Consider the following 24,603-nt stretch of genomic DNA (forward strand, 5'->3'; position numbering starts at 1 on the left):
GGAACAAAAATGACACAATTACTGTTACAATTTAATAAAAAAGTGCACTAATAACAACACCAAGATTAGATGTTGGAACCAAGACTAAAACTATTTCTGTTAAATATATTGCATAAATATATGGTAATTGCGCCATTTGAGTGAGATATACACACTGTAAAAAATCACAAATTTCAGCTGCCTTTTTTAAGTTAAAAAAATTTAGCTTTATGAGTCAATTGAACTTAATCATGTTAAACTGACTTAAAAAATCTAGTTGTAGTTCAATATATGTCAGTTCAATATAATTTAAGTTTAATTTGATTTGATTTTAAAAATGTAATGAAGCTGTTTAACTGAAGTTTTTTTACAGTGCAGTAAAGTGGAAAACATGATTTTTCACAAAGACAATATATTTAATATATAAATATACTTATGAATTCATGTTATTATGTGTGTCAAACTGTATATTTGTTTAATATATGAAATCATTATGTTGCCCAAACTTAACTTCCGGTAGACCTTCGCAAATAATCTATAATTGATTAGTAGTTTTAAATTAATTTAATAAAATTAACATACAATAAAAAATGTATACAATTTAACATTAATATTAATTCAATATAAAATAAATGGTTAAATTATAACCAAACACAGACCGGAAAATAACTTTGGGTCAGCGCGTCCGTCCAATGAAAACGTCTATATTTGTACAATTATGTGACATTTTAATATCTTTGAAACCCATACATCATGCATTTCAATGTGCCCAATTTTAGTATGGGCTCAGGGAATTACTAGTCAGGAAGACAATAAAAGAGGTGTCACGATGAAATAAGAGTAGAAATCAGGAAATGGGCGGAGCTGAAAAGAGATAGAGGGTGCAAGTGAAAGTCTAGTGGATGAGACTGTATGATTAGTTTTGCTCTGGTAACGACAGATCATAAAAGTGAAGGAGGGGAGGAAAAGACTAAAGGAAACAGAGTGGGGGAGATTAGTGCCACTCCAGGAGCTACTGAACACTAGAAAGAGAGAGAAGAGCAGGAGGGAAGGGCTGGGATGCTACAGTTTAGTCTGGATTAGTTTCAGTCAGAGAACAGAAAAAGAGGGAAAAGATAGTGAGAAAGGGAAAGAGAGGAGGATAAAAGAAATGGGCCATCTGAAGCGAGAGCATGAGAGGAGGAAAATGTGCAAAGATGAGGAAGGAAAGTTGTCATTCCATGGGATTCATTAAAGCATCCAGCACGGATAATAAAGTAACTGTCACTCAGAATTCAGAATCAATGAAGGACGCGTTTCCTTCAAAATAACAGCACAAAAACCTTATCAAACATTCTGAAATAAACATCATCCACCTCAGATCATTCTCAGCTACAGATATTTCACACACAAACATTTTAAATCAATTGTATAAGATATTTTTCACGCTGACCACAAAAATGTTGAAAACATAAAAATGTCCTCAGTTCCACAACTCTCAAAATGCAGCAAAGCATCGCCCAACACGCAAATGCTTTAAGATTTAGATTTCACGACACAGAGTTTCTATTTGATTTCCTTTATGTGGAATAAAAACAATGATTACCCAATTTTCCAGCTGAGAGATAAAGTAATTCAGATGTGTATGCTTGGTGCTCGAGTCTGAATGGCATAATCTTTTAAATAAGCCCATGGATGCCTCACTACACATCTTAAACAATTTAACAGCATAATTAGGTTGACTGAATTATTACAAAAGGTGCCACAAAAGTTAGGGAGACTATGAGAGGCCAAGAGGCAGGTTTGGGGCCAGGGCACCAGCTGGATATTGGGTTAGACAGCTCCTTAGCTGGTGTGCGTGTATGTACATGTGTGAAGCGTGAGGTGGAATTGGGTCGGACGGCTTACGGACTGGACTGCCATTCCCACTCTTACAGGGCGGCATTCCCTGCTGATCCTGCATCAGCCAAGCAGAGCGGAAGGTCAACATAACTGCAGGGGGCTGAGAGCCAGCCTTGCTCGATGTACACACACACGCACAAGCTTTTATTAAGCTAAAAATTTAATGTCAAAAATTGTCAAAAAAATATTATAAAAGAAATGTTGAGCTTAAATGACATCACTGCTTGCTGATAATGTATTCGTCCCAAAATTAGAAATGTAAAAATGTGCATTTAGACTTAGGGTCTCCATTTGAATATATTTTGTTTTAATTCTCTTTGCAGTTGACCAACTGGGTATGAATCTAAAAATAGAGTTCCCAAATTATTACCAAACCACCTTTAATATGTACTTAAAGTACCTCTGGTAGTAAAAATACAATTAAAATAACTTAACATGTAATCTTCAATTATTATTGTTATTGCTATTTTTACTAACAATTTTTGTTTCATTTAAATTATATTTGTTTGTAATCAAAGTGTTTTTTTTTATTTAGTTTTTAATCAACTACTTCTATTTTTATTTAAATTTCATTTAGTTTCTAATCAAATTTTTCTTTTTGCATTGGCATAATCTCCCCAAGTCCCTGCAATTCCCTTACAAACCCCTAGGATTATTACCCAGGAAAAGAAAAAATAATATAATAAATCACATTAAAAAAATAATAAAAGGAAAAATTGTTTTGTTTAAAACATGTAAAAATCAGTTTTACAATAAATAGCATGCCCTAAGCAAGCATTAGGATCAGAATAGAGAAAGAAAAGATGGAAGACAAAACGACAACCGAATACATCTGTAGAAGAGGCAAAATGGGATGATGAAGACCAATGTGTGGAAGGTAGGCTAGAGAGGGAGGGGCGGGAGAGATTGCGTGCAGAGAGAGGGGGATATCTGTGTGCGTGACAAAGTGAGTGGGGGGGGACTTTTTTCCCCAAGGATAAAAGTGTAGACACAAAAAAAGAAAAAAGATAAAGTGAGGTATGTACTTACTGGGCGGACAACACACAGTCACTCGTAGCTTCATACAAGGGAGGGGGGGTCCATCATCCGTCGATAGTGCTAGAACAAGAACGACAGCGAAATGGGAGGTTGATGTCTTTGGAACAGAGAACGAGGAATCTAAATTTGCTGCCAACAAATCGATGCTTATGACTGCTCACACAAAACACAAATACACATATAACTCAAGGCCATAAAAAGACTGCTTGACTTCGATGGAATGGCTAATCCATTAGCGCGAGCAGGAGCCGTAACGCTCTTGTTAATGCTGAGCTCGGCAGGACCGAATGAGAGCCGTTGCAGAAATGATGGACACTCTGATGCAGTCAGATGGGCTGTGCGCAAACATTCCCACTTCATAACTATACATGATTACACCATTACAGCACTATTTGCACACCTGCGGGTCATATTTTCTTTCAGCCCGTCTCCGCCTAACAGGTTTGATTTAAGCATGACTGTATATTTATTCCCAACAAAATTTCATAACATAGTTGCTTCAAACCGCTCAGACACGGGCTAACACTTCAAATACAGAGAAGTAAACACTTCTGTAAGTAGCCATATTAGAAAAATATTTGTGATTGTATTTTATGATAGTTTTTGTGTATCTATCGCAAAAGATACATTTACTCTGTGCATTATTTTATCAAATCAATTTAAAGCATATTCATTTACACCAATTTAATATTCTAATAAAAATTACACGCTAGTGACAACATAAATGTCATGCGAAAACCGTTTGTTAGATGTTTAATGCATTAAATGTGGCAAAAACAACATGCATAAACAATCTCTGAAAATCTCACATAGTCAGTATAAAAGTAATCTAAACAAAGTTATTTTACTAACTATGCATATTCATTGTATGAAAAAAAAATGTTACCTGAAAAAAAAACAATATATTCGGAGGTTATATTCAAAATCCACTATTTGAAATCAGAGTGGGTTCACAATTTAAGTAATTAGTCAATTTTATTATCTTTAAACTCACCAAAATGGTACGTTAAAATTCAACTTCCTGCAAGAAGCTGCTGTTTATGGGAATTTCCAGCGTTGTGGATGTGACATTTTCACAAAAGTTGAATTATAAATTGTCCGAGAATTTATTACCAATCTATTGAACCTTCTATTTATATTTTACTAAACCCCTGATGACAGAGTCCAGACATCAGAAAAATATCAGTTTATGCCCTTCTTTTTAAAAGAGACAGATGTGATAAAAAATAAAGCATGCTTTCGAGAGATGCCATACTTCGTAGGATTTCTGTGAATTAAAATGTACAAACCAGAAGCAATAATGTTTTACAAATGGAGAAGGGATGGCTCTTTATTGACCACAAAATAGTTATGTATTTTAATATCATGTGCTTATTTATGAGGTAGGCGATATCGACAGTTTTAAAAACTCATTAAACCACCAAATATTGACATCTGAGCTACCAGTATGGTGAAAACTTGATTTTTTTCATCATGAGGTTGACATTTGCATGGAATTGCCCTTAGGTATTAATATGTTACACTACAGTATATTAGTAAGGACATCTCATAGACTGCATACCAGGCCAAAGCTATCGATTCGAAATCCCTACTTCTACACCTAACCCACATGCAAACCTGTGAACATTATTTTATTTAGACTCATTTCTGAGCCCAATTTATGAACTCAAGTTTGTTTTGACATGTTTAATTTGTGTGGACATTTAAAATTTGGGCAACATCCTGTACACACATAAATCTCCAAAACACAACATTGCTTCAAAATGAAGAGCGTTACACACAGACCTCATTAGCAGCCGGCCATGTTATCAACGCTATCACCGCTGCGAGTTCTCTTCCAAGAATCTGAGCAGCAGGTCCGATGTAAAGACTCTTAAATTCTGGCCTGAGTGAGTCTGCTGTTTTAAAGAGCAGCACTGGCTCCATGTTGAATCATGACCATAAATCCATAACAGCCATTTCAGTAACGCACACCACAGCAGTGGCCATTTTCATCTGGCAGAGAGGCTTTTAACCCGACGTCTAACAACCGCAGATACGTCCATTTAGCATGCGCCGTAATTTCACATTGACGATAATGAGAACGGCTGACTCCAGCAGGGCTGCACGGGTGTGTTTGGGTTTATTGAAACCCATATACACATATGTGCTATAACTTACGGGTACAATTCATAGCATTTGAGTGACCCCTCAAAAGCAAAAGTAAACTCAGAATTTTATGAGCAGACAAATAAGACCATTAAAATACGGCAGACATAGAGGAGACCGAAATTGTGTGTCTTAGCTTCTGTTTGACTGGCACAAAATTGCCTCGGTCTAAAAGAAATCAATGTAGTAGAAGAGTTCACCCTGACAAAAAAGAAAATTCAGTCATTATTTACTCACCCATGTGTTATCAACATGTCTATTCTTTGTCGAGAATTTCTCAAGAATTTTCAGCTGTTTATAACATTTTTAAAAAGTTTTTAAAAAGTTTAAAAAATAAAAGCAGAAAAGGGTAATATAATAAAAGTAGTCCGTATGTCTTGTAATTTTCCACATTTTGTAAAGCCATATTAGAGTTCCGTGCACAGAATCATTTTATTTTTAAATATAATATTCTCTCCCAGTGAGTCCGGATGAGATCAGATCAGATCGAATAGATCTTTTAAGTCATTAGTCCACCCAAATGAACCAACCCACAAATCAAACTAAATGATTCAGTCACAGATTGGACTGATTGAACTTCACAAATCGGACTAATTCATTCATGAAACTCATTCAACTCACAGTACGTAATTCGGTCACAGCAGTTCTTGAGTTACAGCGTATAGCTTGAAAATGGTTTAGAGCATTGCGCACATGTCATATGACATACTTTCATGGGGCTTAAAAGTTGTGTTGACTAGAAACTGTCATTGAAGAATCTTTTTGTGGGTCACTATACAAAATAAATGAATGAATTAATGCTTCACAGAAGAAAGAAACTCACTTGGGTTTAGTAATGAAAACTGACCCAAAATACAAATTTAGGTTAGACACACTGATCCCTTGTTTTTAGATTCAGGATCCAGCTTAAACAATTATAAAGACAGACACATTGTTACTATCTTTGAAGTGAACAATAGCCACACATAATCACAATAAATGGGCAAGGGTGGGTTTGTGAAGTTTGCCACAAAGGCTCTGTGCTGTGTATACTCTCTCATACTTGAACAATGCCCTATTGTCCCAGTCATCACTGCCATAATTCATGTAAAGATACTTTCCCCTCATTCCTGTCTCCCCTTTTCTTTTCCCACCCTCTTTTTGGCTCTTGTTGTCCCATTCGTGCTCCTCTTCTCTTGCTTTTGACCACCACCCCTCACCCTGTAAGACCCCTCCGTCTGTACACCCCCCATGCAGCACTCAACGCCTCATATTAACCGTTTACTTCATGTCACTGTATCGATTGTCTTTAATTCCTTCTCTTTACTCTATCAAGCTATTCAGCACATTACAGTCGGGATTCTATCGCAACTCTCTCGAAGCTTGTATGCGTTTCTAAACCCTCTTATGATACATAAAGAGAGGGCAGGAGAATGAGAGAGAGCGCCATGAGGGATATGAAGAGCTTTGGCACTAAAGCAAAGCTGTAAAAAACAGGAAAAAATGTCATGTAATTTTATGGCCACGGACCATCTTTCCTTCCTCTTTAGGATCATATTGAGAGGAGCAGGAGAGAGCAGGAGGGTGGGGCCAATAGCAAGAAAAAAGTAAAGAGTATTTTCACTTACGTGCTTCTTTTCCAAATTCCTAGTACCTAACCTTCAATCATTTCTTTTATAGCCGAACACATTTAAATTGATGCATTTGACAGATGCTTTTATCCAAAGCGACTTAAAGTGCATTTGTGTAACACATCAGTAGGCCTACACGTGTTCCCTTGATACTGAATGGATATATGTTCTACCGTCATGCTCCACCAGTAGTAAAAGTAGATAATTTAATTTTGATATATATTCACTATGTCAAACATGAATACTTTAATATTTAGCATTTAAAAAAAAAAAAAATCAGTTTTGATAGTTTTAAGCAGTTTCATAAGATACAATATGTTTCCATTCACAGTTATGAATTTAACTTGAGAATAATGTAATGCATTTCCAACCAGTGGCTCAAACATAACAAAATCCTAAATATCCTCAAAATCGGCAAATATATATGGAAGTTTATCCAAATGGAGAATGGTACGTTATAAATAATATATATATAGTAGAGATGCACCGATACTAAATTTCTTCACAGATACCGATAGCTGATTACTCAGATATCTGCAGATGCCAATACCGATTCTGAAGATTAAATTAATATTTATTAACTTTCTGAGTGTTATTAATTCATATAATGACTATTAATATTGAATATCAAACTGGTGATGTTTCTTAACATTTTCTATATACAGAGCAAAAATTCATTGCATTTTGCTGCCCTGATCCTCAGCTGTTTTTAAACTATCAGCCGTTAGCCGATAGTGTGAAAAATTGCTTTTATCATCCGATACCGATTACTGGCCGATACATGCATCTGCGTCTTATCAAATAAAAAATCTGACTCAATTTAGCGCATACTTTTTTTTGCGCATGGTTTTAGTTTATGCTGATGTTGCAGTTTTCATTCAGCATTTTTTTCTATGGGATATCCCAAAATGCACATAAAAATAAGTGGATGGAAACATACTGTTCAATGATCTGAGTATGAAACTATTGCATACATGTGAAAAGGTATTACCCGTTAAAAAGCTTTAAAGAATTTAGTTGTAATTAGGCTTATAGTTTAGCTAACTACTTATAGCTAACAAAAGAGTATCTTGGTAGAGTATCATTTTGGCAAGCTACACTTTCAATGTGCTTTCCCAAACACTACTGTTCACTTACAGCTATAGTAGTAGTGATGTCCGGGCAGGAATTCGAAGCCCAGGGAGAAGGGTGTGAAGCGCTGGATCTTCTCTGAGAATCTGACAGGGCCGTAGGGAGCGTACGGCTGGTTACACTCCCATCTCTTAATGGCCTCTTTAGTCTCCACACAGCCTCTGAACTGGCCCTCAGCCACCAGGTAGAGAGCCAGAGTCTCGACGGGGCCGGTCAACGGGTGGCTGGCAGGGTAGTGGGGACACAGTATATCCAGATAATCACTCAGATTGACCTGGACAGAGTAATCATCGCCAGTTAACCTGCGAGAGAGAGGAGTGTGTTAGAGGTTATATTTCTATCACCAGAGAAATTCATTGCCACAATCATTAAAATGGCATTTTTCCAAGTCGACAGAGCAGATTCAGATGTGTCAGCAGGACCTGCACTGAATCACACTTTCATCTGTTTGCTTGGCTGCACGGTGGAATATTATTAAGAGTCGCCATCATTCACGAGCTCCAAGCTGGAAAACAAATGCGTTAACGTGACACAGACATCTTTACAACCTGATGCTGTGGACGGAAGATGGTAGCAAAACAGCGTGATTGTAAAATAAGACCACATGAATACGTTTATGTTTGAATATGCAGTTTTTGGCTTTAAAACCCCTCTTCGCCCACACTAGCCCCTGACAGCACACATACATCTGGGAGACGTCTACTTGATGTCTGCATTTACGTTTCTGAGATGTCTTCTGTCAGATGTCATATAGACATCTAAAAGATGTCCGCAAGACGTTTACGATTTAGAATGTTTGTACAATTGCCATTGATCAGATATTTTTACACAGGAGATGTTTTCCAGATATTCAGCTCTTTAGCAGACATCTTACAGACGTACCTGTGCTATCTGGAACATTTTCAAGCGTTTTCCAAGCACTACCCATCCACAATAAAATGTCTTGAAAACGGTCACGAAAAATGTCACGTTTCAATGTATCGATGCGTATTTACGCATTAATGGGCCTGAATTAAACAAGTTTACTGATATGAAAGTTGTGAACTACACCGCATGCTGAGTCTGACCAGAAAAAAGAAACCCTAAAGATTTCACTAAGGTCAAAGACCACAAGATACGGACCATGGCTCTCAATAACAGCGTCATGCTAATTAGAAAGAGTTTCATCATTCATCTCCATCCCCATACACACACACACACACACACACACACACACACACACACACACACACACGTTCGTGCACACAAAACACACACAAAGTCAAAAGTCAAGTTGCACTAATGGGGTAAGTATTAGCATAGAATGGCCCTTAGTGAGTTGGTAAATAAATTCACGCTTGTATTTGTTTACACATGGTTGCCTTTTAAAAGAAGCGTGTACAAGTGAACATCAATAAAAGGAAGGAAGGAGTCAAAATGAAGGATCAACAGAAGAAGTTCATAGTTCTAGAGTATTTTGAAGGTGCTGTACGCATGAGGTAAAAAAGCAGAGCAGGGTAAAACGTCTGGAGCAACGGACATGAAGCGAGACAGAAAGGGAGGTGAGGATGGAGTGGTAAGGGGTTATAAAGCAGGGCAGAGAGGCAGACAAGACGAGAGAGAAAGACACACAAGAGGGAGGTAAGAACGGCTGAGAGAGGAGGGCTTCTATTTTAATTAGTGGCCCTAGAGAGAGTTTGGTGGGAGACAGCGAGAAGACAAGATGGATTTTAATTGGTCTTTCTTCACTGCAAACGTGCGTGTGTGCCAAAGAAGGAAAACGGCCGAGGGATGAGAGGAGGCCACGGAGGAGAAGAAAAGACAGGATGTGGGGAGCAAGACGGCCGGTCCGGGTCTGTCACCAGGAGTCTTTTGTAAAGAAGCGACAGTGCGATGGAGGCAGAGGAAGTCTGGAATGGAAAAAAGGGAAAAAGAGAAGGTGCGCAGGCAGAAAAGCGAGGAGGGGGGTCATCCTGTGTTAAGTGGGTGGACAGAGAGAAGACGAAAAAAGGCTAATGAAGGACTTCAGGCCAGAGAGAGAGAGAGAGAGAGAGAGAGAGAGAGAGAATAGGAGCGAAAGAGGTAGAGAGACACAGATGGAGTGGAGAGGGAGAAAAGAAAGGAAAAGTTCGAGTGGAACTATACCTAACCCACGATCTGTGGCCTAGTTAAAAAAACATCTGAATACCCGCAGTGTAAACTACTACACTATAAAAATCCTTTGTCGCTTTATCTAGAATAAAACCAGTTGAAGTCAAACAATTGTTTAACATAACAATCAGTTTACCTACATTTAAATAGGTTAGATAAAGTAAATTACCACCACGCTACTTATTTCACAGTGTACGGTTAAATCACAGAAAATACAGTATGATGTCATCTTTGCATAAGCTCATAAAATGTTCATGACATACACCTCACTTTTCTTACCGAATCAAGAATAAGCCCTGCCAAAAAAAGATCATCTCCTCATCAAAACTATCATGTCATCATCCAAACAACTGGATGTGACAGCAAATGTCATATTTACAAACAACTGCAGGCTTGACCAGTGATGAGACATCCGTAAGTTGATAATTAGCTGTCAAGAAAAAGACATAGTCATCAATCAGCCGCATATGAAGGGATCTCCTCATATAATGATTCTTTATGTTGAATAACTGAACACTGTCCATGACCAGAATAAATTAAGTATGACCTTTTGCTTTGTTTTTCACAGGTTAATGCATTTGGAGACCAATCTGAAAATCAGGTTTCATGTTTAATTGTATTATTATTGGTATTTATTAGTTCATATTGAAATGCCAGGAACAGGCAATATTTGTAAATATAATCTCATGTATGTTATTAAAAGATATTTGTTTAATTTTTGTGTAATATTAAACTGTAAATGATTCGCAGGATCCGGGTTACCTTTGAGCGGTTGTTATCTGGGAATATCAGACCTTGGAATGTCGCGATTGGCCAATCAGAATCAAGTATTTCAGAGGACATTGTAATAATAAAAAACATGTTTAATGTCTAAAACGTGTTTAATTAAGTACAGAGCATTATTATATTTTTCATGATATCTTTTGCAAATAATTAAGGATAAAAGCTTAACAAAATTGAAATGGCTTTGAAAATTCCAAAAATATAAAAAATATATAATTCATAACTTTTGCCTCTATCATTTTCTCATTTTAAACATAAAATTTAATTATGTATAAAACACAAATTATTTTCACAACAAAAGATCTTTTACGAATAATTAAGATAAAAGCTTAACAAAATTGAAATTGGCATTATTAAGAATTTAAAAATATTTAAAAATCTAAAATTCATAACTTTTGCCTCTATATCACCATCTCTGTTTGAAATACAAAATCGCAGGTTACATAAATTAACGTGGATTGAAGCCAAATGATGTCAAACTGATTTGATTTTCCACAAAATCGCACCCAACATCTAAAATCATTAATTCTTCTGAGCTTACCATTGTGAAATGGTGTAAAATAAGGCAACACTGAACATGGATTTTTTTTAAGTAGGCTACCTGATATAAGTTAATTTCTAAAAATAAGATCAGATATAAGTGTGCAATATTATTTCAATATGAAGTGTAACCAACACCACCAAAAGCTGTAATGCACAGCAAATCCTCCATTGATGCAAGATATTACAATGAATCCTCTGTAAAACCACAGTCTGCAATAAGTATTTAACCGTATTTAATCTAGTTAACCCTCCTGGACAGAAGGTTAGAAGCAGTATGTAATTATGGCATTATGGAAACGTGAGTACCCTATCTGAACCTTACCAGTGTCACAGACGGTCTTTAAACTGTAGTCAAAATGTATAGTTATAATAAACTGCTATAATTCTTAAAGACCAGTAATTACATTTCGCTGAAGTTAGACGCATGTTCCAGTCTGAGCAGGAGTCTCTTTTTAAAGGATGGTGGAGATGAAAGAGCGATAAAATGGGAAAGGAAATATGTTTACTGTTCTCTCCCCGCTCCTCACCGCCACCAGAGTGATGAACCAGCGACGTGATCGATACTTGTGACACAGTATTGGTGATCAATCTCCACGACAGGTTGAATCGATCAGGAGTCATTCAAACGTAACTCAGACGAGACCTTCTGATCAAATGCGCTCCTGTGTTCGACACCCTCATGCTGCATAACATCTCTCTATTAACCCACACACAGAGATTTGTTTCACTATATTAGTGAGGACAGCTTTGCTAGATTTCTATTGAGAATTGCCTAAAATGTCCTTAGCAGTCCAAACGCACACGTCCACACAAATGTAGTGAAAGACTTATTTATATATTTCGAATAATTTGGCCCTCATTAGTGCCATATCTACACACACGCAAACAAAGCCACTTTAATCAACTGACAGCTAAAATTAAGCATGCAGAACAATGAAACCAGCACACACACACAGAGACAGGGCACATTACTAAAAGCCAGCAAATGGACTCATACATTTACATATCATTTTACATAAGGTTATTGTGAGTTAAAAGGTGAGGGAGAAGAAGAGAAAGAGCCTATAAGAGACAGGAGACATAAAGCAATCAGCAGAGAGGGGTTAAAATGTCAGGCAGAATGAAAAATGCTCTGCGTCATAGAGAAACGGTCCTGTAAGCTATATAGTAATCACGGTCATATTCAGCGCTGATAATGCATTCGCCTTCAAGAAGAGATCTGCCGTGCACTGGCGGCTTGACACATTTCTGCAACAGATGCAATGAATTGTAATGAAGAAGAATAATTCTTGGTTTACTGAAGATTAATATATATACTTCACAGTCTGATGTATGCATGAACTAGTGCTAAAGAGCCATGAGACGGCTTGGACACAAGAACACAAGACGGCTTGTCATGGTGGCTGCCACAATTTTACTGTGAAACACTTAAAGGGATAGTTCACCCAAAAATGAAAATTCTGTCATTATTTACTCACCCTCAAGTTGTTCCAAGTCTTTATAAATGTTGTTGTTCTGCTGAACACAAAAGAAGAAATTTGGAAGAATGTTTGTAAGCAAACCGTTCTGGGGCACTATTGACTACTAAAGTAGGAAAACAACTACTATAGTGAATGGTGCCCCAGAACTGTTTTGTTTTCCACGTTCTTCCAAATACGTTTTTCTTTTGTGTTATACAAAGCAAAGACATTTATACAGGTTTGCAAAGACTTAAGGGTGAGTCATGATGACAGAATTTTCATTTTTGGGTGAACTATCCCTTTAATAATAACCCATAACGTATGAACGCAAGTCAAATGTAATTTTATTTGCATTTAAGCTACTTCACCAAAACTGTTCTTTTAAAATGAAAACTTACGCACGAGTTCCCATTTCAATTCAGTTTAACATGATTCAATCGTGTTTGAGTGTGAAACCTGATAAAATTACGTTGAATCAAAATCAACTGTTGAACAGCATCAAAAAATAATTTTCCTCTTTTCCTGCTCTCCTATGACCCATTTTTGCATTGTGATCCACCAGTCCTGCACAATCGAAGACCTTAAGTGATTAAATACATACACAGTAGATCATCTTACAAGATCTATATAACGTCTATAACATATATAGTGTGTGATTAAATCTCGGAGCAGACAAGAGTCAAACTGGAGTCATTATACCATTACACATGCGCTTCACGGTTTTAATAATAAAACATATTCATAGTAAAACTCAAAAAACGTGCGTGGGTGTATACGCCCGAGCGCAAGCGTGAATGAAAATAGGGCCGACTGTGCCAGCAGCACCTTTGATTCCTTTATAAAAGAGAATAATTAAAACACGAACAATTTCACAACCACAGTGGAGGAATACAGAGCAGCCCCGACGAAGCGTGCATACCAAAAGTGCTATGCTATCTAGCTGTAGTTTTACAGTACGCCGCGACATAATTGCTAAATTGACCTGATAATTGATCAACAATGCTAAACTATCCACAGCAAAACATGAAAACATGCTGGGAAAGTGGGACGTGTGTGATGAATGAGCTCATGGGTTCTTCGAGCTTTAGGGCCGAGCTCAGTGGTCAAGGAACCTGAGGAGAACTTTGGATCAGACCAACAAGTGAAAGGAGAAGAAAGGGCATAGTGATGTGGAGCTGCCTTGAGGCGAGTAACAGAAGGGTTATCTGAACATCTTTGATAGGGGAAACAGAAAAGAATACATACAGACAAGGTGTTGGAGTTTGTAGAAGACAATATGTAGAGCAAAGCTCAGTGAGACAGGTGAGAGAAAGAAAGCTGAAGTGTTTTAGGAAAGATGGAGGTTTTGCTTGAAGGGTTAGGGCTTTGAGGACTGAAGGTGAGCTAGCACGCTCCGCCAAGCTGAACTGCACAGCGGAGATGTGCCAGCATGAGAAGGAGGGATGCAGAGAAAACGAAGAGAGAAGCAACAAAAGGGTAAAAATGTGAGAGACCCTGGCAACAGAAGAGGCATCTAGAGGGGTAAGAGAGAGAAGAACTGCGAGAGAACAAAAGAAAGAAGGAAAATATTCATTCTCCCAAAGGGATTCGAACAACCTACTGATTTTCAGTCAATGGCCCATCCATCAGAATCAAACACGATGAAAGACTCAATAGAGGAAGATAAATGAGCAAAATCTGAAAATAAATTGTTAAGCAAATGTACATTTATGCATTTGGCAGACACTTTTATCCAAAAAATCCAAAACTGCTCCCTGGGAATCAAACCCATGATAGTCACATTTCACGGACTAAAAGGGGAACACGTCTTGTGTTTGTGTTGCATATCAATACTGATCGTTGTCTTTCATCCAGTCGCTCCATCATTGCCACTGATTCTTTTCACTCACAAATATTTCATGTGACGGCAATATGACCTGTATCAAAGTCGTCCTCAAACTCGCCATTAACCCTCAGTGCTGTTCTCTCTCGCATTCTCTCTTAGCCCGTCTCTCTCTCTCGCTCTCATCAGTTCATGTTAGACACCAGGGTGTGACAGGCATGCTGCAGATGTAGCCCTGTGAGACTTCCTAACCATCAGCGAAGATCTCGGTCAAATCACGCAACTCTGGAATTCAGTACAAAGGGGTTTACACCAGGGGTCTTAAACTCAAATTATCAGGGGCCACTGAACAGGTGGTGGGGAGCGTAGACAAGTCACGACAAATACCAATGTTTTTGCAACCACTCATTTTAACTATGCAAAGTTATTGCAGGAACGTTAAACTTCAATTACCCAGGGGACCATTAGCCAGGTGGCGTTCTTCAAGTTAAATACAGTTACATACAACAATGAATGGTCATAACACATACTGTACAGTTTGTTATGTACAGTATGTGTTTGTACATACAGTACAAACACAGACAGACACATACACACACACACACAATATTTGAAAATAAAAACATTATAATTAAGTTGATTGGGAAAAAACATGTCTCGTGTAGCTGGGCTGGATGTCAAATATAGAAATGGGGCGTCTGTCAACTGAAGGTGCGTCGCCGCAATGGGCGCTCCCAGTGTAGACAGCTCCATTAATTATAATGGGAGTGATCTAGTTTTGTTTGGTGTAGACGCACATAGCCAAAATTTCTCTTTGATAAACACGAGCACACAAGCTTGTTTGTCACAGACTACAGTTTACGTGTTTACATTTGTGTTTTGGGACTGTTAGAAGCTCTGTGGAAAAATATAATTAGGCTTCTGTTGAATAGTCTTTACAAGATAACATTAAAGGGCAAACCAAAATGCTAAATAAATTGAGTTTTTGTGAGATTTAAAGGGATAGTTCACCTAAAAAAATGAAAATTCTGTCATTTCAAACCTCTATGACTTTCTTTCTTCCGCAGAACACAAAAGAACATATTTCGAAGTATGCTGGCAACCGAACATCGGCAGTACCCATTCATTTCTATTGTATGGACACAAAACCAATGCAAGTGAATGGGTACCGCCGATGTTTGGTTAACCAAAATTCTTTAAAATATCTTCTTTTGTGTTATGCATAGGAAAAAAGAAGGGTGACAAGAGGGTGAGTAAATGATGAGAGAATTTTCCTTTTTCGGTGAAATATCCTTTTAAGGATAAGCAGATAACACTCGAGGGGACCTTTAACACAGAAACCATTCATCATAGACCCATAGTTTGACATTCCTGGGTTACATAGCATTGCATTACAATATTTACAACAGTCGTTTATTTAAAAAAAACTGTCGATATGAGAACGCACCAAGAAACAAAATCAGAGTAGTTACAGTATGAGACACAGAAACATGTCTAAATGACAACACTACAGCAATTCCCCAAATCCCCTGTAAATGCCTTTCAGCTAACAGAACAGAAGTACACCATTTGGCATTTTCTGTAATGCGATTCAACAGAACACACATTAAAATGTGTTAAATATTAATATTTTTACGTTAAATGAAATATGCCCTCTTGTGATCATAAAGCAATGAATTTGTAGTGCACTTTGTCTTTGATTATATGGTAAACAATAAATAATAAGTAATTATACATAAAAAGAAGGAAGGCTTTTGGGATTCCCAGTCAGATGAAGGCAGGCATGCACAGCCTCCATAACAAATCACAAATCCAAAAACACACACTAACCGCCTGGCAAACCCCCCAGCTCTCTGTCACAAATATGCCCCCCATCCCCTCCTGTGATAAACCAGCCTAAGCTCCAGCATGTGGCGCATCCCCAAATCCCACGTTAGGCGCAAAGCTGGCCCAACAGGGGTTTAGCTTCTCACGCAGGTCTGATGTGGTCAACCGTTTTAGGCCACATGTGTGTTTGCTCATTGAGCCATGTTGTGTCTAAACTGACCCTTAAGGCAATTCAGACAAACACCTACTTGGCCTCCCACTTTGGCCATCTGGTACCCTATATTTTCCCCTTTTTCCATCTCTTACCACTTAACAATGACATTCATTCTACAAGCCTTTCCTGTCCACCGCTCTCTATGCTTCGTTATGTGATTTCTAAGCAGCAGCACTTAAGCAGGTTACAGGAGGTTACTTGAAAAGGTTTTTGATTTTTCTTTGTTGCCTTAGCACAACACACTCATAAACGCGCACACACACAATGAATACTAATAACAAAGAGAAATTCATCTCATTATTTCAGTTCCTTTTGGAAAATAGCAAAACAATGTGTATAAAATTATTATTGTCAGACTGAAACCTAGCATCTCCAAAATTGCCACTTAGAAAAAAAATGAAATTGTGGCCGTTGACAAGCTCCTTTTATGCTTTTATGCATTAAATATTTGTTTAACGCACAGACAGGCATTAAAAGGTGACCAAGAGCAATGATGTTTGAAAAAAAAAACATACAAAATGTGGAATATTTAATAATTTAATAGTAATACAATGTTGACAAAATTGAAAATTATAATGGGTTCTAATGGGGTCTGTTGTCGTGTCGCATCGTGCTGCGTTGCACCCGGTGTAGACAGGTTGTAAGAATAAAAATGCTAAATGATATCTACTGTAGTATAATATAAGTTTAAGGGAACACATGTTTAGTAAAGGAACACAAAACTCGAAACTCTGCTCTGCCAATCTCCTTTAGGTTTCAATCCCTTCCTCTCATTTCTATAAGCATTGGCAAGCAGAATCTCAACCCTTTTTTATGGGATGTTATTCTGTGCGTGTTGACCCCGTAGTGGAGGAAACAAGGAAACGCACACAAAAACAAACAGGACTCCTGACCCTATGCTTCCTTGCTGGTGCCAACATTTAGCATGTCGCTTTCTATCTCTCCTAAGGCGCCAGGTGTGAGGCCACATGTGGTTAGGGGCATATTTTGTCTGCGGTGTGTTTCCTGTTCAGGAACTGGGTTTCCGCACATATTTGAGTGTATAATTCATGCATTATCCGTTGTCCACATAAGACTTTTTAAAAACTTCTTTAGTAAGGTTTATGCTGAACAGTGATGGTTTAGGGAACGTAGCTGGTTAACCAAATCTGACTCATCAAGCCTTGTGGAAATATCAGCAGCAGCATCCAAAACACAAGTTGGTGTTTTTACCAGGGTACTTGTTAGTTTACAAGCGATGTTTGTAATAAGGTTTTGTGTTCCAATTGTGCATTCTGTGTGTGTTTGAGAGGAAAAGGCTGCTTTTGATGAAAATGGCGGAGTAATTTGTTCGGTCTGAACCCTGGATACAGACTGGGATGAAAGCCTCACCTACTTCAGGGATTTTAGCCGAGGCAATCTCATTCAGAGCTACGGACCACTTGCGTTCCAGATGAGAGAACAGCACCAAAAAACCCATAGTTACCTTTGTCGGGACAGAACAAGGTTGTTCTGCAGGTGCGGAGATTCAGATATCGATTTTAACATTTTTCAAAACAAGGCTTTCGTGCCGTAAAAAGCTGAAACTACACTGCAGCTCGAGAGATTAAATTAATTTCTATCGTAACGCTGAGAACAACTTGACAAAGATAAACGCTTGTGACTGAGCTAAGCTGTATTCGCTTGTCGGTGGCATTTAATAAAAAACAACGCATGGGAATTTTCTTTCGTCAGTGTAAACGCAATGCTGCAAATGTCAGAAAGTTCCATAGTTCTGGTTCCTAACTAATGCATTTGTAAATAAGCATGCCGTGGCAAACTAAATAAAGAAATTAAATAAAAGCCATATAAATCTTGTTCTTAGATTAAATTCATTCTAGAGAGTCACCAATATCGATAGCCGATAATTGCCTATACTGATTCTGAAGAATGAATATTTCTGAACTTTGTGAATGTTCTTAACATTTTCTCTATACAGAGCACAAATTAATTGCATTTTTCCGATCATCGGCTGTTTTTAAACTGTCAGTCGATAGCCGATGGAAAATTGCTTTAATCTAATGATACCGATTATTGGCCGATATATCAGTGCATCTCTAATTCATTCATTATGTTCATTTATCCTATCAAGTTGTTGCATGTCATGCAAATGCATTGACCTACATGCTACTGCAATCATAACGTGTGAAAAGCCGTTTCTGCGTGCCGAGAAGCTCAGGTTTGCTCGGGCCGCCGAGGCTGGCTGCTTCTCAGCAGAGCTGCAGGAGATACGTTTGTAAAGCACTCTGAAAAGGGATGCAGTGTGTTTGGATGACGTTTAACATTTAGCAATGCGCTGGAAGACTTTGTGTGCCCCCCGTATTTAAATGCGTTTATCACTGGGCAACGGTGCGGCCCAAAGCCTCTTGAGGCCAGCGCTCAAACGGAGAGCAGGGTCTATTTTCTGCCTGTTAGCACAGCGGCCCTTTCACCGCGAGTCAGCACGACCCACGGCACTACAAAGAGCAGGAGGGGATGACTTTTGCGCCGCGCGCGGGTGTGTGCGTGCGCAAGTCGGCACCCGAAAGGGGAAGATTAGCAAATGGCCTTCTCAGCCCCGACACGATCCTTGGTGCTGATGCTCTACTATAAAAGCGGAATTTTATTCCTTATTTGATGCTTTTTTTGCTGAATACAGATAAAGCTAATACCTACATAAAATAATAGCTTTTCTGTGAATATCCCCGAGCATTTAAGGCTCTTTACTGGGCTTTTCCACCCATTTAATACCATGAAAGAAACTAACCACCTACTTCAGGCTGTGAAAGAAACCATGTAGAGTAAAAGAAACCCTCAAGAGCAAAAGAACAGTGAACAGGATTTTTTTTAATTTCATGAAAAATGAATAAAACCGCAACGGAACTGCAATTAAAGGCAATTTGGGTACAAAGACGTGCAGGGTACAATTTCAGAAAGTGTATAATCCAATGAACACAATGATGTTGCTCAGAGGGTAGCGTTTTATAGCTCAGCAGATTTATTGGAGATATAAATGAAACTTCTAATATGTCACCATCTCAATTGTTTTTATTTCTATTTATTTTAAACAATTGTGTCAGAAACATTCCAGACAATGGTCAACATACAATGAACAGATGAAATATAATTTTAAGTTAATGTGGTAATTCAATAAAAAATGTTTGCGTTCATTTAGAAATATTTACCTTTTAAACTGGTACAGCTGTTCTGAGGTCGGTTCTGTACCTCTATAAAAGACACAAGAATTTGGTGGTCTTTTAATGTAGCTGGAGGTCTCATTTGTAATTTATGATCGTTCCTATAGAACCTTCAAGTGTATTCATTATACTGTAGCACACACATGAACATATGTGAAAACATGCATGTGGGTGTCCAGGGGGTATGTGAGGCCAGAGGTGCTGAGGTCTGGGCGTCAGCCAATCTGCAGCTGACAGTTACGCCAGACCCTCTCCGCCCCACCCTTTCCTCCATCCCTGCCACTTACAAACCTCAGACTAATGATGGTTCTGCCCATTTATAAACCTTGTTGCCTGAACTTTAAATACAACTTCCTCTTTTAGCTGTATGACACAGCCACCAGTGCTTGGTCCTGGGGAGATCTTTGTAAGGTCCAGAAAGAAAAGCAGAAGGAATAAAAAACGTAATGAAAAGCGCATTCAGAGACAAGTGTTGGCCTGTAGAATCACTGTTGTGGCGGTCTACGGGGTAAGTGTGCGTCTACGCCGTGATGAACCCATCTCTCTGGGTCTGCAGGCCCAGCTGTCGACAGTAAGTGGGTTAGAGCGACCAACCACTGGAGTTACGCGCTCTCATGTTCATCCCTGCTCGGCTCTGAAAAGGGCGCCTGCTAAGCAAATAAGCAATAACGATAAATCTGAGCTGGCTTTGGACATCCATCATTGCAAAAGTGGGTCACAGATTTGATAGGCTAAAAACTCCTGCCTCTTTCTTGCCTCTTTTCCCCGCACATGTACCTCTCACATGCTCCATACTTGATTTTTAACTTTGAACGTTCTGTTTCCGTCTCTTTCCCTTCTCGTCCAGTTCCTTTTCCTCATTAGCCCTGACTTTTTACATTTCCTCCTCAGAGGACTTTCATTATATTAATGTAAGTGTCACTATTACTGTTGGTCATATTTGGGACGAAGCCATAATATAACTTTGGACCCCATTGACTTCTACTGTACGGACGCAAATCCACAGAGACATTTCTCAAAATATTTTCTTTTGTCAAATACAGGCTTTGAACCACATGAGGGTAAATAAATGAGGACAGCATTTTGATTTTTTTTTGGGTGAACTATCCCTTTAACATGTTGCTTTATCTCATGTCTAGGTACGGCTCCCCTCAAACTTCCTTCTCTCTTTCTCTCAAACACATGCATACACATCCCTGAGTGCTTGGCATAGAAAACATGAGGAATCTGTAGCTTTTTAATAAAGTTCTGTCATCCCCTACCACTCACTTCCTAGTCAACAATTTTCTGTTGCTCGCTTTCTCTCCTTTTCTTCCCTCCCTCCCTCTCTTCCTCTCGCTCATCTCCATTTCTCAGTGCCGGTCTCTCCTCCGCTCGCTCTAACTCTCTCACACACTGTTTATTTAAGCACTTTCACGGTCACTGCATTGTAATCTCATGGGACAAAACTGCCCTTTCTCTTTCAATCTCTCTCTCTCTTTCTCTCGCTCCTTCCCTCTCATCCCATTCTGTCTTGGTAACCTTCTCCATCTCTCCCGCAGCCCCTCCTCTCCATCTTTCTCTGTCAAAACGTTTCAAATTCAGACTGGTTTTTCCTCAGCTGAAAGGGCATGAAAGAGTGCAGGTGCTTGGGAGCCCTGAGCTTTGTGGTGCGGTGGCCAGGCGCAGAGCCGGAGGAGAGCCAAGCACCTCTGAACATGTTCAGGTCACAAAGGCCCCGGTCGCACAAAAGAGCAGAACCCGTTCCATAAAAAAGTAGCATCCGCAGGCACCATTAGGCACATATATATAACAAAATACTCAAAAACGGCACGCACGAAACCTGAGAACCCCATGCCACACACTAGACTTCTGTGAAACAATAGAATAAATACAAATGATCAGATGATAAAAAAAAGACTCACTCAAATAAATAAATAAACAAATATGTAATTATTTTGGCAGAAAAAAAATATATAAAATAAGTGTAATCTGCTTTAGAATCTAAAAGCTTTAAAGCAATAATTGACAAAAAATTCTATTAACTGAAAAATCCAACACTGTAAATATTTTTTTAAAATAAACCATAAAATAAAAAATAATCTTGTAAAATTACATCTTTCCCTGTTTTTCATGTAAATTTGCTTTCTTATTCTGTAATTTTATGCTTTTGACCGTATTTAAAAAAATAACACAAAATAAATTTCATTTAATGTGGAAAATCTAAAAAAAACGGGGGCGTATTACAGTGAAGCCATTTACTCTATGGACATAAAAATTATGAACAATGTACTGAATTTTTTCATGTCATAAAAATCTAGACAAACTAATTTAAGTATAATTTAGATTAGATCTGTAGTCAGATAAACAGATTGTATATGTTAATAAATGTTATAAGGATGATATTGTCGCTGTGCTTCCGAAACCTCGGATGTCCAAATTCGCAGTTTCTCAGGAAATGGAAAAAACACTGTATAATGACCAATTACTGATTCAATTCAGTGTTGTCCAAGTTGCAAGCACTTTTCAATACTTTTAATTGGTTATATTTGCAAAACCAGTGGTAAACATAAAGGGTGACTAAAAATAAAGATTCATGGCAAAAAATTAAAAGTGAGAGATACTACAAGGTTTCAGAAGGACGGCAGCAATTTATTGATGTATAGTGATAATACTGCGATTTACTTAGTTAGGCACTAAATTGAATGTAATACTTGTCCCTTTTTAAAAAATACTGTGATCATGAATTAAAACAGACACTAGAAGGTCTCTAACTCAGTCAGTATCAGTTAGAAGCAGCTGTCCGAATCAAGCAGCAGGGCCACGGGTAGCTGTCTGTAAACAGGAGGATGCACTTCAAGTACAAAACTCTTTTAAACGCTCTACACAATACTGAACAGCAGAAGAGCCGTGGGGGAGGCGGGACCAGGCTTGGTTCAAGAAGAACACATGTTGTGTAGCTATGGCTTCTCTCATGCCACATGCAGTGAGCGAATTATCCACTTAATTTAGGATTACAGACAAGCAGCTACTGCAAGAACAATGAGACAGTCCGGCGTTGTCCTTTCAGATAACGTTACAAAAACCATCAGGAGGCGCATCTTCAATGTAAGTGCAGCTGTCACCTCATACTTACGTGGAAGGACGTGAAACGGATTCGAGAAGTAGAGGACACATTCATACATGGGTATTGATTATCCCCCCGAGAATTGAGCGGGGACAAAAATAAATAACGATTATTATAAACAAGCATTAACAGATTTACTTCTCACTGTGTAGCCAATGACAAAGATGTTACTTGGAAGTAAAAACAAAAATTAATAAACAAGCGCAAGTAGAGAAGTATACACTCCCGGTCAAAAGTTGAGGATTACTTTATTTGAATAATAGTTATATTGTGTCGAAAATAAATGAACTCTGTGTTATATTTTAGCATTTTCAAAGTAGTCAGCCTTTGCAATAACGTACACTTGGCATTTTATCATCCAGCTTCTTGAGGTCACAACCTGGGAAGCTTTTTAAACAGTATGGAAGGAATTTCCATCTATGCTGGATGCTTTTTATTCAATATTTGTAATAAACAAAATTTGTAGTAACTTTTTGTAATAAAAACTTTTCTAATTTTAAGAAATTAATATATTGGCACAATTATTATTATTTTTGTCTGCAAAAGTAATTTCAAACATCGAAACATTTTTAAGATTATGGGAAACATTTTGGTCAAATGATCCTAAACTTTAGAACGGTAGTGTACATGTTTAAAAAACATATTTGGACAACGTATTTTCAAATTTTAATCAGAATTAATATCATAAGACTAATCTCCATTCTGTTTAATAACATAGAAGTGCCATGGTGCAGATGTTGGCACATCATGCGGGTTACGCAAGTTCAAGTCCCAAATTTTCTCTCACTCTCTGCTGCAGCTAATAAAAAAGATGGCAAAAACTACGTCCTGCTCATATTAATCTAAATAAATGTATAGTACAACATTGGGAAGATATGCGTGTCGGTCTCAGACAGATGTCCGTATTATAATTTAATTATTTTTAGAATACATTTTGCTTCCGTCTCCACAGTAATGATGACAAGTCTGCTTTCCATATGAGAAACGATACAGGCCGCTCCGCAGGAAATCTGTTCTGTGTTCTAGATACGAACCGCCCAACCTGCTCGATGAATGAGACCCAGTCATCCTCAGCCCTGCATGTTTTGATTGCGCCCTGTTTTCACTCAGGCAGGACAAATCGGTTTAATAACCAGAGAATCGTGAGCTGCCGGTTTAAGCAACTAAAACGGTTATTGTGTGGTGTTTATCAAACACACCCATACCTGTAAGGTCACACAAGCTGCATCCTACACACACAAACAGCCTTGCCATGTTGAGTATTCAACAATGTACAATATTCTAATATCCAACCAAAGCATTTCCATCGAGACCCTTATCTGTTGAACCCCAGCGGCACCCTGAGACAGAGAAAGCACACACACAACTCAACCTCCCACAAAATGTGAATGATCGAAACACCTATATGCTGTAAAAAATGAATGCAAAACTAAAACAGGTCACATATACAGTGAGGGAAATAAATATTTGATCCCCTGCTGATTTTGTAAGTTTGCCTGCTTACAAAGAAATGAAGGGTCTATAATTTTTATGGTAGGTTTATTTTAACTGATAGAGACAGAATATTAAAAAATGTTATATGAAGGTTATAAATTGATTTGCATTTCAGTCAGTGAAATAAGTATTCGATCCCCGAGAAAAAATAACTTTGTATTTGGTGGAGAAACCCTTGTTGGCAAGTACAGAGGTAAAACATTTCTGATAGTTGGTAACCAGGTTTGCACATGTGTCAGGATA

The 24,603-nt window shown here is 38.1% G+C and overlaps 1 protein-coding gene across 1 annotated transcript in view; it reads right to left on the reverse strand.

The window, feature by feature from the left end:
- The window catches only part of si:dkey-246i14.3 (ephrin A4), a 38,799-nt gene that overhangs the window by 5,662 nt on the left and 8,534 nt on the right, over nucleotides 1-24,603 (reverse strand). The window contains exons 2-3 of the mRNA XM_057340533.1: nucleotides 7,794-8,089; nucleotides 2,890-2,958 (exon numbers count right to left, since the gene is read on the reverse strand). Coding sequence (XP_057196516.1) covers nucleotides 2,890-2,958; nucleotides 7,794-8,089 — 365 coding nt within the window. The remainder of the gene's footprint in view (nucleotides 1-2,889; nucleotides 2,959-7,793; nucleotides 8,090-24,603) is intronic.

This window comes from Triplophysa rosa, linkage group LG8 (assembly GCF_024868665.1).
Source record: "Triplophysa rosa linkage group LG8, Trosa_1v2, whole genome shotgun sequence".
NCBI lineage: Eukaryota > Metazoa > Chordata > Actinopteri > Cypriniformes > Nemacheilidae > Triplophysa > Triplophysa rosa.